The sequence below is a fragment of the Indicator indicator genome, chromosome 24, assembly GCF_027791375.1.
Source record: "Indicator indicator isolate 239-I01 chromosome 24, UM_Iind_1.1, whole genome shotgun sequence".
NCBI classification, from domain to species: Eukaryota; Metazoa; Chordata; class Aves; order Piciformes; family Indicatoridae; genus Indicator; species Indicator indicator.
In genome coordinates, this window is record NC_072033.1 from 15,557,303 (window position 1) to 15,572,879 (window position 15,577).

The window sequence follows — 15,577 nt, forward strand, 5'->3', positions numbered from 1 at the left end:
GGGTTCTTTCCACTGTAGCTGAAACAGGTCCAGCCCTGCCCTTCCTCAGGTGCTGCTGCTGCTGCTGTGGGCAAGCAGCCTCCAGCCGGCACGGAGCAGCTGCCTCATGAGCACGCTGAAAGGCACAAGATTTGGCCTCATGTTGGTTCTCCCTCCATCCACCAGTTCCAGAGAGGGGGTTTGGCCTGAGTATGGCTTCTTCCTGCTCCTGCTTCCAGCCCAGCAGCACCAGGAATGCTTCAAGTTTGGAGCTGGGCTGGCAGAGGAAGGCATGTGCAGGCAGGTGAGCAGGACGGGGGGGAGGAGCAGGCTGCCAGCGAGGTGCCCGCTGGCTTCCCCAAGCTCCCTGCCTCACAGCTGCTGCTGGTACTGGCTCTCTGTAGCAGTGAAGAAGTCCTCCAGAATGCTCTGTGTGGACTCAAAGGTTGGACGATCCTCTGGTTTGGTTTTCCAGCACCTCAGCATGATGTCATAGAGTTCCTCGGGGCAGTTCTCCGTGCGGGGCATCCGGTACCCGCGCTCCAGCGCCTTGATCACCTCTGCACTCGACATCCCTGGGGAAGCAGGGCAGGGCAGCACTGGGAATGTGCCATGGTTTAGCCCTGGTTTATTTAAAGGCTTTAGCCCTGATTTATTTAAAGGCTGAACACACCCAGCCTCCAAACTAACCACCCTCTGGGCAAGGTCTTTGGAGAGAAAAGAATGGTTAGAGGAGTTGGGAAGAGGGAACTCCTGCTCCTGGTCAGGGACATAAAGGATTGTAGAATGGTTTGGGTTGGAAGAGACCTCCAGAGGTCATATAGAAGAAGATCTGGAAGGTGGAGCATGTCTTGTGAAGTAGGTCAGAGGAGGCATTTCACCTCTTTACCTGGGTATGGGATGCGCCCATAGGTAATGATCTCTGTCAGGAGGATCCCAAAGGACCAGACATCTGATTTGATAGTGAATGATCCATAGTTGATGGCTTCTGGTGCTGTCCATTTAATGGGAAACTTGGCCCCTGGACAAAGAGATCCAATGGGAAACGTGAGTTCCACCCCAAAAGCTGAGAAGTGGGTGGTGCAGTGCGGGGAACAAGAGACAAGCAAACAGAAGAGGAAGACCTGACGTGATGCAAATGAGGGCAGCTTCCCTCATCTGCCTGTTCCCACTTCACTGCCACCACAGCCACACACTGACAAGTGGCTCTAAGGGGACCCCACAACCCTTCACCATCCCAGAAAGCATCCAGATGCCCCCAGCAGTCCCACACCTTCCCGGGCTGTGTACTCATCATCCTCGATGACTCGAGCCAGGCCAAAGTCTGCAACCTTGCAGACCAGGGTTGCTGCTACCAGGATGTTGGCAGCTCTCAGGTCTCTGTGGATGTAGTTCCTCTTCTCAAGAAAAGCCATTCCTTCTGCAATCTGCAAAAAGGGGAAAGAGAGGCATGCAAAGAGCCTTTCAAACAAGGGAGGTTCTCCTCCCCCTCTACTCTGCCCTGCTGAGGTCACATCTAGGGTATTGTGTCCAGTTCTGGGCTCCCCAGTTCAAGAGGGACAAGGAACTACTGGAGAAAGTCCAGTGCAAGCTATGAGGATGATGAAGGGACAGGAACATCTCTGTGAGAGGCAAAGGCTGAGAGCCCTGGGGCTGTGGAGCCTGGAGAAGAGCAGCCCCAGAGGGGATCTGAGCAATGCTCAGCAAGAACTAAAGGAGCTGAGAGGGGCAAGAGGCTGGGGCCAGGCTCTTCTCAGTGGTTCCCAGGAACAGGACAAGGGGCAATGGGCACCAAGTGGAAGCCAGGAGGTTCCATCCCAACATGAGGAGCAACTTGTTTGGCGTGAGGGTGCAGAGCCCTGGAGCAGGCTGCCCAGAGAGGTTGTGGAGTCTCCTTCTCTGGAGACTTTCAAGCCCTGCCTGGATGTGATCCTGTGTGACCTGCACTTGGTGACCTTGCTCTGGCAGCAGGGGTTGGACTGGATGATCTCCAGAGGTCCTTTCCAACCTCCACCACTCTGTGATTCTATGATCCTGGGCAGTGCTTGGACAGGGGTGAAAGGAGCCTGAGTCACAGCAGGAGACAGGACTGACTCCTGTGTGGGAACCTCTCTCCATGCAGGGAATTCCCTGTCGAAGAGGTCAGGATGCAGGAGGGTTCTTTCCACAACCACAGCTTTGCTCGCAGCGACTCAGCCCCCGCAGGAGCCCCAGCGGACAGCTCATTGCCTGCCTGCTGCTTGCTGACGGAAGCCCCTCAGCCCCTGCTCCTCAGAAAGCAGAGAGCAGCCCCTCGCAGCCCAGGCAGCGGGGGTCGCAGGGAGCAGCCCCTCGCAGCCCAGGCAGGAGGGGTCGCAGGGAGCAGCCCCTCGCAGCCCAGGCAGGAGGGGTCGCAGGGAGCAGCTCCTCGCAGCCCAGGCAGGAGGGGTCGCAGGGAGCAGCCCCTCGCAGCCCAGGCAGCGGGGGTCGCAGGGAGCAGCCCCTCGCAGCCCAGGCAGGAGGGGTCGCAGGGAGCAGCTCCTCGCAGCCCAGGCAGCGGGGGTCGCAGGGAGCAGCCCCTCGCAGCCCAGGCAGGGGGGGTTGCAGGAGCCAGCTTGCAGGGAGCAGATGGTGTGTGTGAGGGAGCAGCCCATCAGCAGAGCCTGGCACAGCTGGGATGAGCAGCAAGTGGCCTGGGCTAAGTCCCCAGGGGCTGAGCTCCATCCTGGATTTCCTGTTGCTGAGGTACCTCTAGAAATGATTTCATACCAAACTTGGCTCAGAGAGCCCCTAGGTTTGGCCAGCATCTGGGGACAGTGCAGAAGCAGCAGGGACAAGGCACACACGAAGCCAGCTGTGCATGAGCACACTCTGCTGTGCTCAGATCCACTCCTGAAAATCGTTGAGTTTGGGTTGGGAAAGCCCTCTGAGAGCATCCAGCCTAACCAGTGACCCAACCCCACCATGGCCATCAAACCAAGTGCCATGGCCACAGGTTTCTTGAACACCTCCAGGGATGGGGACTCCACCACCTCCCTGGGCAGCCTGTGCCAATCCCTGACCACTCTTGCAGCAAAGAAATTTTTCCTCATCTCCAACCTAAACCTCTCCTGGTGCAATTTCAGGCCATTTCCTCTCATTCTCTCACCTGATACTAAGGAGAAGAGACCAACCCCTACCTTGTTCCAACAACCTTTCAGCTGTAGAGAGCAATGAGGTCTCCCCTCAGCCTCCTCTTCTCCAGACTAAACACCCCCAGTTCCCTGGAGTCCTCCTGCAGCTCCATCTGCTTCTCCCCCAAGCCCATGACAGCTCTTTGGCAGGGAGATGATCTTCACGAAGCAGAGCCCTCCCATGGGCATTGCTGGGGGGTTCCACACATGCCAGGCTCATCCCCAGAATCTATGCTCAGCAAAACCTCCCACAAGATGCCACAAAATGATGCTGCAGGTTCCCTGTTCAGCCCACAGACCTCAGAGCTGTGGATGGGCCATGCCCAGGAGTACCACAGCTGGTGCCTGGTGGCTCAGGGTGGCTGTGAGGGGTTCTGGGAGCTTTAGCAGCTGAGGCTGTGTCACACTGAAGGTGCTGGCTGCAGGGAAGTGTCACACCAGCAGCAACCAGAGAAATTGGTTTGCTTTGCCATGGCTGCTCCCCAGGGAGCCCTGGACTCAGATGGACCACACAGGTCAGAGGGTCCCCCAATCCCAGCATGGTTGAGGTTGGAAGAGACCTCTGGAGATCACCCAGTCCAACCCTACTTCTCTAACAGGGGCACCCACAGCAGCTTGCCCAGGAGCACAATGGCCAGGGGCGGTTGGAAGCTCTCCAGAGAAGGAGACTCCACAACCTCTCTGGGCAGCCTGCTCCAGGGCTCTGCACCCTCACACCAAACAAGTTGCTCCTCATGGAGCCTCCTGGCTTCCACTTTGTGCCCAGTGCCCCTTGGCATCACTGAGCAGAGTCTGGCCCCAGCCTCTTGTCCCCCACAGCTCCTTTAGCTCTTGCTGAGCATTGCTCAGATCCCCTCTGGGGCTGCTCTTCTCCAGGCTCTCAGCCCCAGGGCTCTCAGCCTTTGCTCCTCACAGAGCTGCTCCAGGTCCCTCAGCAGCTTTGGGGGCCAGGACCACCACAGGCATGTCCTGCAAACTTGAGCAGCACAACCAAGCTCTGACCCTCACCCCTGGACCCCACAGAGCACAGCAGCACCAGGGGCTGCAGCCATGGGACAGACCCATGGTGACCCTTGCAGGACACAGGGTTCACAGCTCCTGAGAAAGCACAGCCTGGATAACCCTCACCCCACCTCGCCACCTCCCTCCCCCACCCAGGATCTCTGCAGCTCCAGCAGGGCACTGCCTGGGCACAGACCAGCTGGCTGCATGCCCCTGAGAAGAGGCTAATGAGGAGGAAGCCATCACTTCTTCCCCACGGAGCTGCTCCTACATGGGGCTGTGTGGGCTGGGGCTGGTGAGCAGGCACAAGGACAATGCTCCAGGGAACCTGGCTCCTTCCCAGCATCTCCATCACTCCCAGTGTCAGCCAGTTCAAACTAGGCTTCTGACTGGCACTGCCCAAGTCCCAGGTTAGTTCCTGGGCTCCTCAATTCCCTCTCTCACACGTCTTGAGGGCAAGGGGGAACTAGGGGAGGTGGTCTCCCTCCTTACCTGGGCAGAGAAGTCGATCAGCCTCGGGAGTGGCTGCTTGTTCCCTTCACCACTCTTGAGGAAATCCAGCAAACTCCCTGTGGGCAGGGAACGTGCCAGGGCTGAGCCTGTGCCCACCCTCGGGCTGCCACAGGGTCCTGGGGAGCTGAGCATCACCCAGCACAGAAAAAACACCCCTGAGCACCCCACCCCACCCCCCCCCCCCCGCTCATGTGGGTCAGGCAGAGAGGCTGCTGGAGCTCCTTGCTGCCTGTCCCCAGGGTGGCAGGAGCCTACCCAGCTCCCAGCATGCCAGCAGCTGGCACGGAGCCCACTGTGGGCTGCATCCTGCCCTTCCTGACCCACAGTGACCACCAGCACCTTTCTCCATGAACTCAGTGATGATGTAGATGGGCTCCTCCTTGGTGACCACAGCGTGCAGCTTCACCAGCTTGTCATGCTGCAGCAGCTTCATCAAGTTTGCCTCTTCCAGGAAGGCAGCCACGGACATGCTGCCTGGCTTCATTGTCTTCACTGCCACCTTGGTGTGCTTGTTGTAGGTAGCTGTGGAGGGGCACCACAGACCATTCCCAGCCTGCCCAGCACCCAGGCACCGGGCTTGGGAGCTAAAGCACCCAGTTCTGCAGATGGAGCTGTTGCATGAGGGCTGGAGACCAGGTACAGCAGTCCTGACATTAAGGCCAGGGTCACTTCCACCTCATGGAGTCATGAAATGGTTTTGGTTGGAAGAGACCTCTAAGACCATGGAGTCCAACCATCGACCCAGCACTGCCAGGGCACCACCAAACCATGGCCCTCAGCACCACACCTCCACAGCTTTTGAATCCTTCCCTGTGCTTCTCTCCCACAGGTCACTCCCTCCAGCTCCCTCCCCCCCAGCCCTCACTGTTCCTCCTTCACCTTCACCTTCCTCCCAGCTGCCTTCCCCTGGCTCTCACCCATCCACACTTCTCCAAACTGCCCAGCTCCCAGCTTCCTCTCCAGCCTCAGCGATTCCCGAGGGATCTCCCAGGCATCTTTCTCCCAGGGCTGCTGCGGTCTGGGCACGCAGCAGGGCTGGGTGAGCCTCTGGCACAGGCCATCACCCTGTCCTGTGGGCAACACCACAGCCATCAGCCAGCCTGCCCCACCTGCCGTGGGGCAGAGCAGAGCCCACAGCAGCCTCCCTGGCCGTGGGGCATTTCAGGGCACCAGCCTGCCCAGGGAGGGGGAGTCCTGGGCACCGGCGGCATGTGGGGACACTGACCCCTCCAGCACGCTGTGGGAAGGTCCTGGAGCCGCTGCACCTCACGGCAGTGACAGGCAAGAGCCCCTTAGCCTCTGCACGCCCCCAGCTGCCCTGCTCAGGGTGGGAGGAGCGGGCACCCCGCCCGGGGCTTACCCTGGTAGTGCTGCACCAGCTCCTGCAGCGTTTGGAAGCTGCAGCGTGAGGAGATGTAGAAGCCACCGCTGTCCAGGGTCCGGATCCTGTAGTGCTTTACGGAGCCCCCCTGCCCGGTGTCCGCGTCCCGCACCGACAGCGAATAGCAGCCTGGCCAGGGAGGGGTCAGCTGCCAGCCCCCACACCGAGGGCATGTCCCCACTGTGCCCAGCCAGCTGCAGTGCCACCACCCAGAACCACCACACCTGCAGCCCCCACCACGCTGCTACCACCCCAAGCACTACAAGCAGCCTCAGAGGGGCACATCCCTGTGCCACCACTGGGCTTGAACAGCAGCACTCACGCAGGACCCCCAGTCGCTGCCCCACAGCAAAGCGAGGCCCTGGGCTGGTGACACATCTCCTAAGCTCCTCTGCCAGGCAAGAGTGGGCAGCTGCTCCCCACCCCACGCCACAGGCACCCTGCAGACCTTTGGTGGTCTCACTGTCCCGAATCATGAAGGACCCAACGATGTTCCCGGGGCCGAGGAGCTGCCGCTCGGCGTCCTTCCTGCTGATGCTCCTGAAAAACCACCTGCAGCAGAAACAAGGAACCAACAAACACTGCTGGGGCTGGCGTGGGGCAGGGCACGGGGAAGGGCACGGCTGGGGGGACCACCCCGGGCTGGGATGTGCCACCAAGGGGTGGGCTCACTCCTCTGTCTCCAGCGAGTCTGCTCGGGCGACGTAGTTGCTGGGGATGAAACCTTCACGCCCTGTCACCAGCGACCGTGCTTGCCACCACTCCCCTGACCTGTGACAGAGATGGAGTTGGCTCAGCCTCGGGCACTGGGCACTGCTGGCTCCCCTTGGGGCAAACGCTGGGCAAAACCCCCAGCAGGTCCATGTGAGGCTGCAGGAGCCCCCAGGCTGGTAGCACTTACTCCTCCAGCACCTTCAGCCGCTCCCCTTTCTGGAAGCTCAGGTCCCCAGCATGCATCCCCTCATAGTCATAGAGTGCCAGCACCGTGGTGCCCCCCGAGCCTGCAGTGAGAGAGCTCCCTGGGCACCCCTCTCCACGCTGGGGTGCCCAGACACCCCTGCCACATGTAGGCAACACCAGCCAGGACACCTGCAGCACCTGGGGTCTCCATCTTCATCATGCCACGGCCATGTCTGGCCTCTGAGGAAGCTCAGAGGTCACATCCCATTGGACTGAGGTTGTAGAGGACCCAGGACATGTTCCCCCTGCACACTCCCACCCTGTGCACTCACTTGCAGCCCCCTCATTGTGCCTACCATCCTCAGGTGGGGACACAGCCACGCTGGGGACATTACTGTTCTGGAAAGGACAGAAACCAGAGAGTGATGCCATGGGTGGCAGAGACTCCTACCCCATGGGAGGGTCTCAGCCTCACCATGGCCCAGGTCCCCAACTCACCTGGCAGCTCCCAGTCACCTTGCTGTTGGGAGCTGTGGGATCCCTCACGTAGTGGCCCTGTGGGAGGCTGGGGTCAGGGTCAGTTTTGATCACCTTCTCTTGGACACCAGCTTCCTTTGACTTCATGCAACCCATCCTGCAGCCACAGGAGGGGAAGTTGAGGCTGTTGCAACAGAGGTGAAAGCCCCACTCCAGTCCCACCCTAATCCCACTCCAGCCCCACCCTAACTCCACTCCAGCTCCACCACCACCAGCTCCTGCTCAGCCCAGCCCTGGCACAAAGTGAGTGGCAGCTGCAGGGCACTAGGGTGCCCAGCAAGGTGCATGATGGAGAGAAAAACATCTCCTGGTGCAGAGGAAGGAGAAGTCACAGAAGGCAAATTTTGAGTAGGCAGCAATGGCTGCCATGGAGCTGCTGCCCTGAAAAAGTCTTTCCCAGGTGGGCTTGGGGGCACTGAGAATCATGGGAGAGAGCAGTTTGGCTCCAGGGGACTCCCATGCCTGAGGGGCTCCCTGGCAGCTCAGGGTTGCCCCACTCAGCACCCATCCTTCAGCATGGCCCTAGCTCCCATGCTGCCATGGGTCACTGCTCCCCCACCATGGGTCACCAGGCTCCCCAGCTGCTCTGTGCCAGGGTGGAGCTGCCAGGAGCAGCTGTGGGCACAGGGCAAATGCAAATGTTCAACTTTTTCCAGCTCCTCGAGAAACATCAGCAGAAAAATAAGCTGCAAGAAGCAGTGGATGCAGGGGAAACCTCCTACCCCTCCCCCCAAAAAAAGCACTTCCCATGTCCGAGGGAAACCTCAGTGCAGAGAAAGGAGAAGGTGGAGGTAGGGATTGAAGGAGGAAGCTCAGGGCCGGCTGAGGCCCCACGAGGTGCGCAGCACCACTGGCCTCATTAGGCAAGCAGCCAGGCACCAGCAGCATCACCCACCCCACTGCTATAGCCCTCGAGGGACATCATTGTTGCCTCCCAGCCACCCCACAGTCACTCATTCCAAATCCTGGGCCAGTGCCTGTGCCCAGGGCAGAGCAGGAGCAGCCCTGGACAGCTTGACCCCCTCTGTGCTCCAGGCTCAGACCCAGGCTGATCCGAGTTGGCACAGGGGACACCCATGGGAGCAGCCGTTCCTGGAGCATCCCACTTTGGAGAGCCATGTCCCACAGCCCGTGGGGACCAGGTGGGATAGGGCAAGGTCATCGGTTCCAGAGCATGGCTGCCTGTGTACCCTTCCCTTCGCTGTCCTGTCTCTTTGTTGCCCTGTCCCCTCGCTGTCCCCCCGCGGCCAGGGCAGGTGGTCGCAGGTCCCCGACAGCGCCTGCAAGGCCACCGCCAGGAGTGACCTCCCCTCGACTGCACCGTGCACTCCCGGGACCCCCCGGCATCACCTCCCCGGGACACCCAGGAGCCGCGGCACCGAGAGTGGCAGGGATGGGGCCAGACCGGGCCGGCACGGAGACCGACCGAGGCAGCGGCGGCTGTCCCGGGCAGGAATGGACCTACCGGACTCGCCCGGGACAGACACCGGGGCTCCTCCCGTCCGGCCCCGCCGCCCTCGGGGCTCCGCGCCCAGCTCTGCTCTTACCTTCGGTGCCGTCCCGGAGCTCGTCTCGGTCCCTCAGCCGGGGCTGCTCCCGTTGCTGCGCTCTGCCCAGATGCACTCCCACCACCCCGCCCCGGTAACGCCCTCCCGGTAAAACCCCGCCACGTCCCGGTAAGGCCCGCCCCCCGGTACCTGCCCCCTTCTGACCCTGCCAGTGCTGCCCGACTGGGTGGGCATGGCCGATACCTCCTGGAACCGGTCCCGGAGGTTCCAAACCGGGATGAGAGCGGGGATCTGGGGACCCCTCCGTTCTCGCCGGGATCCCCCAAGGACCAAACCAGCTTCTGAGGGCTCCCATACCCCCTCAGGGACATCCTGGCCCCCAGGCTGGTTCCTTTGGGGGGCATGGGATAAGCCTGGGCTGGCTACGACATGAGCCTGGCTCTGTGTCCCCAGGGAAGGAAAAAGAAACCGTGTGGGTGGTGCAGGGCATGGGGGCATGCAGAAGATGGGGGGTGCAGGACATGGGGGTGTCCCCCAGCTTGAAGGGGCCTTGGTGGTCCATGGGTTTCACTGTGTCTCTCCTGGCCCTGGTGTTCCTTCGCCAGATGTTTCCCCCCTGGGACCCTTTCCCAGCCCCTCCCTCCTCCCTTCAGCTTTTGCTCTGCTTCACCCAGAGCACCCCCAAAGCAGGGCTGGGGCCAGCAAAAGGACCTGTGGCTCCTCTGTGACACCAGCCACCATGGGTGGCTCAGGAGTGGCTCAGGAAGTGGTGAGCACTTGCACATGCAAATTTTTATGAAACAAAATTAATTGTTGCAGGTAGCCCCCAGCATCTGCAGAACCCTGCACAGGCCAAGCCTGAATCTGGGAGAGACCTGCGTGTGGCACTGGGGTGGACAGGGTGCACAGAGTGCCTGGCAGGACTGCAAGCACCCTCCCCACCCCATTTTTCCCCCACCCCATCTTGCCCCCACCCCAGCAGCCTTCCCACCCTGACACCTCCTTTCCCCAGGGCAGGATCTGCTCCACTCCCAGTGCCAGGGTTTAATTGCAATCCACAGAAATTCAGCACATGGCATTGTCAGCTGGAGATGTCCCCCCAGCCATGCCTACCCTGTGATGCCATCAGTCCTGCTGAGAGCTTCCAGAACAGTGCAGAGCCCCTGTCCCCTCCTGTGGTGGCAAAGGAGGGGAAACATCCCCATTTCCAGGCACTGGGGCAGAGCTGGGCACCTGAGGAGTCTGAGCTCGGAGGTGCCCACCATGATGTTGAGTTGCTGGAGCATGTCCAAAATAGGGAAGGTCTGGAGAACAGGGCTGGGGAGGAGGAGCTGAGGCACCTGGGGCTTAGTCCACACAAGAGGAGACTGAGGAGAGACCTCCTTGCTCTCTACAACTCCCTGAAAGAAGGTTGGAGCCAGGTGGGGGTTGGTCTCTTCTCCCTAGCATCAGGTGATACGAACAAGAGGAAATGGCCTCAGGTTGCCCCAGGGAAGGTTTAGGTTGGAGATGAGGAACAATTTCTTTCCTGTAAGAGTGGTCAGACCCTGGAACAGGCTGCCCAGGGAGGTGATGGAGTCCCCATCCCTGGAGGTGTTCAAGAAACCTGTGGTCATGTCACTTGGGCCCATGGTTTGGTGGCCCTGGTGGTGCTGGGTTGCTGGTTGGACTGGATGTTTTCAGAGGGCTTTCCCAGCCTGAACAATTCTCTGATTCTATGTGGGTGAGCAGTGAGGGGACTGCTGGGCTTCTGAGCTCTCTCACAGGTAGTTGTCTTCCTCCTCCTCCTCCTCCTCTTCATCCCTTGCCAGCGCCTCGATGTCGTGGGTGATGTCAGTGATGATGCGGTTGAAGGACTCCGCCTCGGAGCGCAGGGAGGCGCTGTCGTAGCTGCGCACGGCCGAGGCCGAGGTGTTGCTCATGCTGCGCTTGATGCGGCCGAAGCTGTCGGTCAGGATCCCACCCTCCCGGATCCCGATGCTCTCCAGGAAGGTCTCGAAGTAGCCAATGTCTTGGTCGGGGATGAAGGGCCTCATCCCTGCCACGGGCACCGCAAGCCGTGGGGTCAGCCCGCCGGGGTGGGCAGCACTGCCAGCCCCACCTGCTGCTTCCGTGGGGGCTTATCTCATCCTGTCCCCAACGAGCTGTGGAGCCCCCCAACGTCCCCTGGCAGCGGTACCCCATGCCCAGGGTGACGTGGGGGCAGAAGGTGGGCAGTGTGGGAACGCAGACACTCACCCAGCAGGAGGAACTTCCTGCGATCCCCATAGAGGCGGAGCAGCTCCGCGCAGTACTCCTGCACCGGCGTGCCCAGGCGGTACTCTCGCAGCAGGAGGGCAAACTGCTGGATCTCCTGTGGCGACAGCTTGTTGCGCAGCTGAGGGGGCACGGAGACGGCTCAGGCTTGGGCACATCGGTGGCACACAGCCCCATCCCTCCTCTCTGTGCCCTACCAGCTGGTGGGGAGCTTAGACCTGTCCACTGTGCCACATTCACATCCTTTGGCACGGAGAAGGGCCCCTCGTGCATCTCCATGCCCACACTGTCGCTGTGCCCACACTGTCACCATGCCTGCACCATCACTGTGCCCAAACCACCTCCATGCCCACACCATCCCCAATGCCCACACCATCCCCATGCCCACATCATCCCCATGCTTACACCATCCCCATGCCCACACCATCCCTGTGCCTGCACCGTCACCGTGCCCGCACCGTCACCATGTATTCCTGCAGTTGCTCGAGCCCTGTGCCACTCTGGTCGCTGCCGCTGCAGGCGGTGGCCAGGCTGTGGTGGGACTGGTGGAAGGAGGGCGAGGAGGTGCCACTGTAATAAGCCTCGAAGGTCTCATGAGAGCCATTGCTGCAGGAGGATGGGGGTCAGCATGCCCTGGCACCCCCTCGTGTGCCCGGCTGGCCTGTGCCACCACACAGCACCCACTGTTAGGCAGGGCTAGGGCATCTCTGCAGCAGGGATGGGCACCCACTTGGGCACAGGTGCACTCACCCCAGTGCTGTGGCATCTACTCTGTGACCCACCTCAGGACAGAGGCACCCATCCCAGTGCAGGGGCACCCACTTGGGTGAAGGGCACCCTGAGGGGCTCAGACTCACAAGGAGCTGCAGCAGCTGAAGTCTGCATCGTAGCCATAGGTCCCATCTGTGTGGCAGCTGTCACCTGGGGAGGGACGGCTGAGGTCTCCCAGTGGGCCCAAGACTCTGCCATGGCACCTGATGCCCACGCTGTGCCCACACACCCCTACCTGGCAGCCCCACGCCCCCCCACTCGGTGTCCCCATGCCTGTCCCTGGCTACTCACTCCTGCTGGAGAGCCAGGGCCGCGTGGGTGTGGAGGTGTAGTGGTACCCAGCACGGTCCACGCACTCAATGCTCTGGTCCCCGTAGATGATCTGGAAGACCTGGCAGATGAGGGCACAGGACTCCTCACCAGCATCCTGCAGGGCCAAGGAGGGAGAGTGGGCAAATGGGTGGGTGCTGCCTGGTGGCCATGTGCAGCTGGTGGCCATCAGCCAACAGGTGGGCACAAAGAATCAGAGAATTGTTTTGGTTGGAGAAGACCTTTAAGATCATCCACTCCAACCCTTCTCTAACTGCCCAGGCTGGTGCCATGTCCCTCAGCACCACATCTTCATGTCTTGAAACACCTCCAGGGATGAGGGTTCAACCACCTCCCCAGGCAGCCTGTGCCAGTCTTTGTCAACCCTTTCAGGGAAGTTCCTTCTAATGCCCAACCTAAAACTCCCCTGGGGCAACCTGAGGCCATTTCTTCTCATCTTGTCTAGGGAGAAGAGCGCAACCCCCACCTGGCTCCAGCATCGTTTCAGGGAGCTGTACAGAGCCAGAAGGTCTCCCCTCAGTCTCCTCTTCTCCAGGCTGAACCCCCACCCAGGTCCCTCAGCTGCTCCTCACGACCCTTCCCCGGACCCTCTCAAGCACCCTGTGGGCACATGCCACGTCCACTCACCCTGTTGGGCACGGCAAGGATGATGAGGTTGGAGTAGGCATCAGGACAAGGCTCCTGGGGGTCCAGAGGGTTGCTGCCAGCGTGCCGCCGCTCCCAGCTGCCGAAGCCAGTGCCACGCTCCCAGCTGCCCCCCGCGGTGCCAGCTCTCCTCCTCTCCCAGCTGCCGCCGCAGGGCTGCCGTCGCTCCCAGCTGCCCGAAGGTCGCCCACGCTGCCTCCTCTCCCAGCTGCCACCCCGCCGCCGCTCCAGGCTGCCTCCCTGCCGGGCCTCCTGCCCACCCCGTGCCACCCTCCAGTCCAGGCTGCAGATGGTGTGGCGCCGCTCCATGGGGCCCCCCAGCCGCCCGCCCTCCGGCCACGACCCCCCCGGACGCTTCTTGTCGGGGAAAGCCTCTGGCAGGCCAAGTGGAACCATCTCGGGGTGCGCTCCGGCGGGCACGGGGTCCACTCCCAGGCCTGGGACAGTGACAAGAGACCAAGCATCAGTCTGGCGCCCAGCCCCTGCCCTGGCTGCCCACGGGTGGGATGCGGGGGACGGGATGGTGAAGGGGCAGCCCTGGTGGGTTGGGCGCAGTGGGGCTGGGGCAAGGGGATGAGGGAGAGAGGGGTAGGGGATTAGGGACCTGCTCCATGTGTAGATGGAGCCCAGCCTGGTGCATCCCACTCCCCAGGGACCCTGCCTGTGGCTGGCAGCTGAGCCCCGGGTTGCTGATTAAAGGAACAGAGCCCAGCACCCGCCTGGGAATCCATGTGGGATGGGGGACAGGCACTGCGATCTCCTTCAGGCTCCTCTCCTCCTGCCATTAAAGGCAATTTGGGCTGGGAGCACATCTGGGACCTGCCTCGGGCTCTCCTCCAGCCCTGGAGGCAACACGAACTTTTGTGCCCAGCTCTTGCTGCCACCCCAGCTGGACCGACAGCATTTCCCCCCAGCGCCCTTCGGGCTCCAGCCCCTCATTGCCGGGGGGGCACCAAGTGCTCGGGGCTGGCTGTGAGCCCAGCTGGTGACCCTGGGCGGATGCCCACACCGGTTTTGAGGATGAGGAGGTGCAGGGCATCGTCGCGCAGGTAGGAGGCGGCAGCGATCTCGTGGGTGGGGATGCGCAGGATCAGTTCCTCGTTGTCGCGCCAGGTGAGCAGCAGGCAGCGGGCAGAGAGGCTGAGGATGCTGTCCTGCTCGGGTGTCGTCTGCAGTGGCAGCTCCTTCAGTTGCTGCAGGGACGCAGAGTGTGTGCCAGGCACATGGGGCACCCAGCAGCACGGGGGGTGCACACCCGGTGACCACCCTCTGGACAGCACCTGGGGGAATCTCAAGGAGTGGGGACCCCTCTTACCCTGGCTGTATCCAGCAGCTGCAGCACTTCGTCCCGGCTGGAGGGGTTCAGGGAGGATGTCACCCATGTCAGGTGGCCTAAAAACTGAGAGGGGACAAAGCCCAGGGTGGCTGCAAGGGGCTGGGGCTTTTTCCTTCCCCACCTTATGACCCAGAGCCCTCCCTGGAGCAGCCACGTCCATCCCCAAGGGCAGGATGCACCTCCCTGGGGTGTGCAGGGAGAACGTGAAATGGGGGCTGTCCCTTCACCACCAGCCCACTGTCCCTGCAATGGGGGTTGCCCCTGCACCCCCAGCCCACTGTCCCTGCAATGGAGGTTGTCCCTGCACCCCCAGCCCTTCATCCCCCTCCCTGGGTGACTGCTTTGGAAAGGGAGGGGACCAGGACCCTCCTGGCCTCCATGGTTGGTGGCTCTCAGCATGGTGTGGTGGCTCCATGTCCCCCTCCCCAAGCCAGGCAGGGACCTTGGGCACCACGGAGGAGCCCCCTCCCCGCTTACCTTCACCTCCTTCTCCACGTAGTCGTGCAGCAGGATCTGGGGGTCGATCAGGTAGTTGGGGGGGTAGAGGGGCACGGAGTGCAGCGGGCGCCGGTAGGCACTGCCGCGGGGGGCCGGCCGCCGCGCAGCCTTGGGGAACACCAGGCGCTTGATGGGCGACACAAAGCCCTGGCAGCCAGAACGAGCACGGGAACACCTCAGCACCGGGCACACACACAGCAGGCAGCAGGCAGCTCTCTGTTCCCACTTTGCACCAATTGCGGGGGGAGCTTGAGGGGATATGGGGTCCTGGTGTCCTCGCGTATCTCTCCCACTCCCACCAGCCCCCCCGGGACACCAGCCCAGCCCCACGCACCTTCTTCCCCTTCTTGGCCTCGTCGTCCATGGTGGGGACTCCCAGTACAGCTGCCTCCCAGTACAGCTGCCTCCCAGTACGGCCACCCCCACCAACCCGCTCGGCGCCGCGACCTTTTCCTGTGTCGGAAACTCCACCAGGATGGGCTGGGATGTGAGTTCCTGCCCCTCCTGGGGGTGCTGGGACTGGGTTCGGCTGGGACTGGATTGGTGCTGGGCTGGAGCTTGGGCTGAGACCGGGCTGTAATTTGGGCAGAAGCTGGGGCTGAAGTAGACTGGAATGGGACTGGTGCTGGGGCTGGGGATGCCCACAGGGCCCAGCTGCAGAGCAGCCCCTGCCCCTCACTGCCCCAATGCTCCCCACTGTGGCTCCATGACCCCACACCAGCCCCTGCCCCTCACTGCCCCTGTGTTCCCCACTGTGGCTCCATGACCC

General features: G+C 61.8%; 2 protein-coding genes across 2 annotated transcripts; both read right to left on the bottom strand.

The window, feature by feature from the left end:
* Positions 1–351: 351 nt before the first annotated feature.
* Positions 352–7,560, bottom strand: HCK (HCK proto-oncogene, Src family tyrosine kinase). Its single transcript, XM_054391894.1, has 12 exons — positions 7,444–7,560; positions 7,284–7,326; positions 6,929–7,028; positions 6,700–6,798; positions 6,476–6,579; positions 6,007–6,156; positions 5,564–5,716; positions 4,986–5,168; positions 4,626–4,702; positions 1,253–1,406; positions 869–1,000; positions 352–554 (listed from the first exon to the last, which is right to left on the bottom strand). Exons 1-12 carry the CDS (start codon positions 7,558–7,560, stop codon positions 352–354), a joined length of 1,515 nt encoding a protein of 504 aa, XP_054247869.1.
* A 2,448-nt stretch (positions 7,561–10,008) lies between these two features.
* On the bottom strand, positions 10,009–15,172 carry CCM2L (CCM2 like scaffold protein). Its single transcript, XM_054391829.1, has 10 exons — positions 15,143–15,172; positions 14,788–14,955; positions 14,290–14,373; positions 13,984–14,167; positions 12,957–13,411; positions 12,291–12,426; positions 12,086–12,149; positions 11,687–11,834; positions 11,211–11,349; positions 10,009–11,010 (listed from the first exon to the last, which is right to left on the bottom strand). The coding sequence occupies exons 1-10, from the start codon at positions 15,170–15,172 to the stop codon at positions 10,733–10,735; spliced, it is 1,686 nt and encodes a 561-aa protein (XP_054247804.1). The 3' UTR covers positions 10,009–10,732.
* Positions 15,173–15,577: the final 405 nt, after the last annotated feature.

What these genes read in the sequence shown, in the direction of transcription:
- CCM2L (XM_054391829.1), bottom strand. Translation starts at nt 15,172, where the DNA reads ATGGACGACGAGGCCAAGAAGGGGAAGAAG. An exon ending in CCTCCTCATCCTCAAAACCG is followed by an intron (nt 13,412 to 13,983) that starts GTGTGGGCATCC and finishes TCACTGTCCCAG; the next exon opens with GCCTGGGAGTGGACCCCGTG. An exon ending in GCCCTGGCTCTCCAGCAGGA is followed by an intron (nt 12,150 to 12,290) that starts GTGAGTAGCCAG and finishes GTCCCTCCCCAG; the next exon opens with GTGACAGCTGCCACACAGAT.
- HCK (XM_054391894.1), bottom strand. Translation starts at nt 7,560, where the DNA reads ATGGGTTGCATGAAGTCAAAGGAAGCTGGTGTCCAAGAGAAGGTGATC. An exon ending in CGGCTGAAGGTGCTGGAGGA is followed by an intron (nt 6,799 to 6,928) that starts GTAAGTGCTACC and finishes TCTCTGTCACAG; the next exon opens with GTCAGGGGAGTGGTGGCAAG. An exon ending in TGAGTACACAGCCCGGGAAG is followed by an intron (nt 1,001 to 1,252) that starts GTGTGGGACTGC and finishes CTCTTTGTCCAG; the next exon opens with GGGCCAAGTTTCCCATTAAA.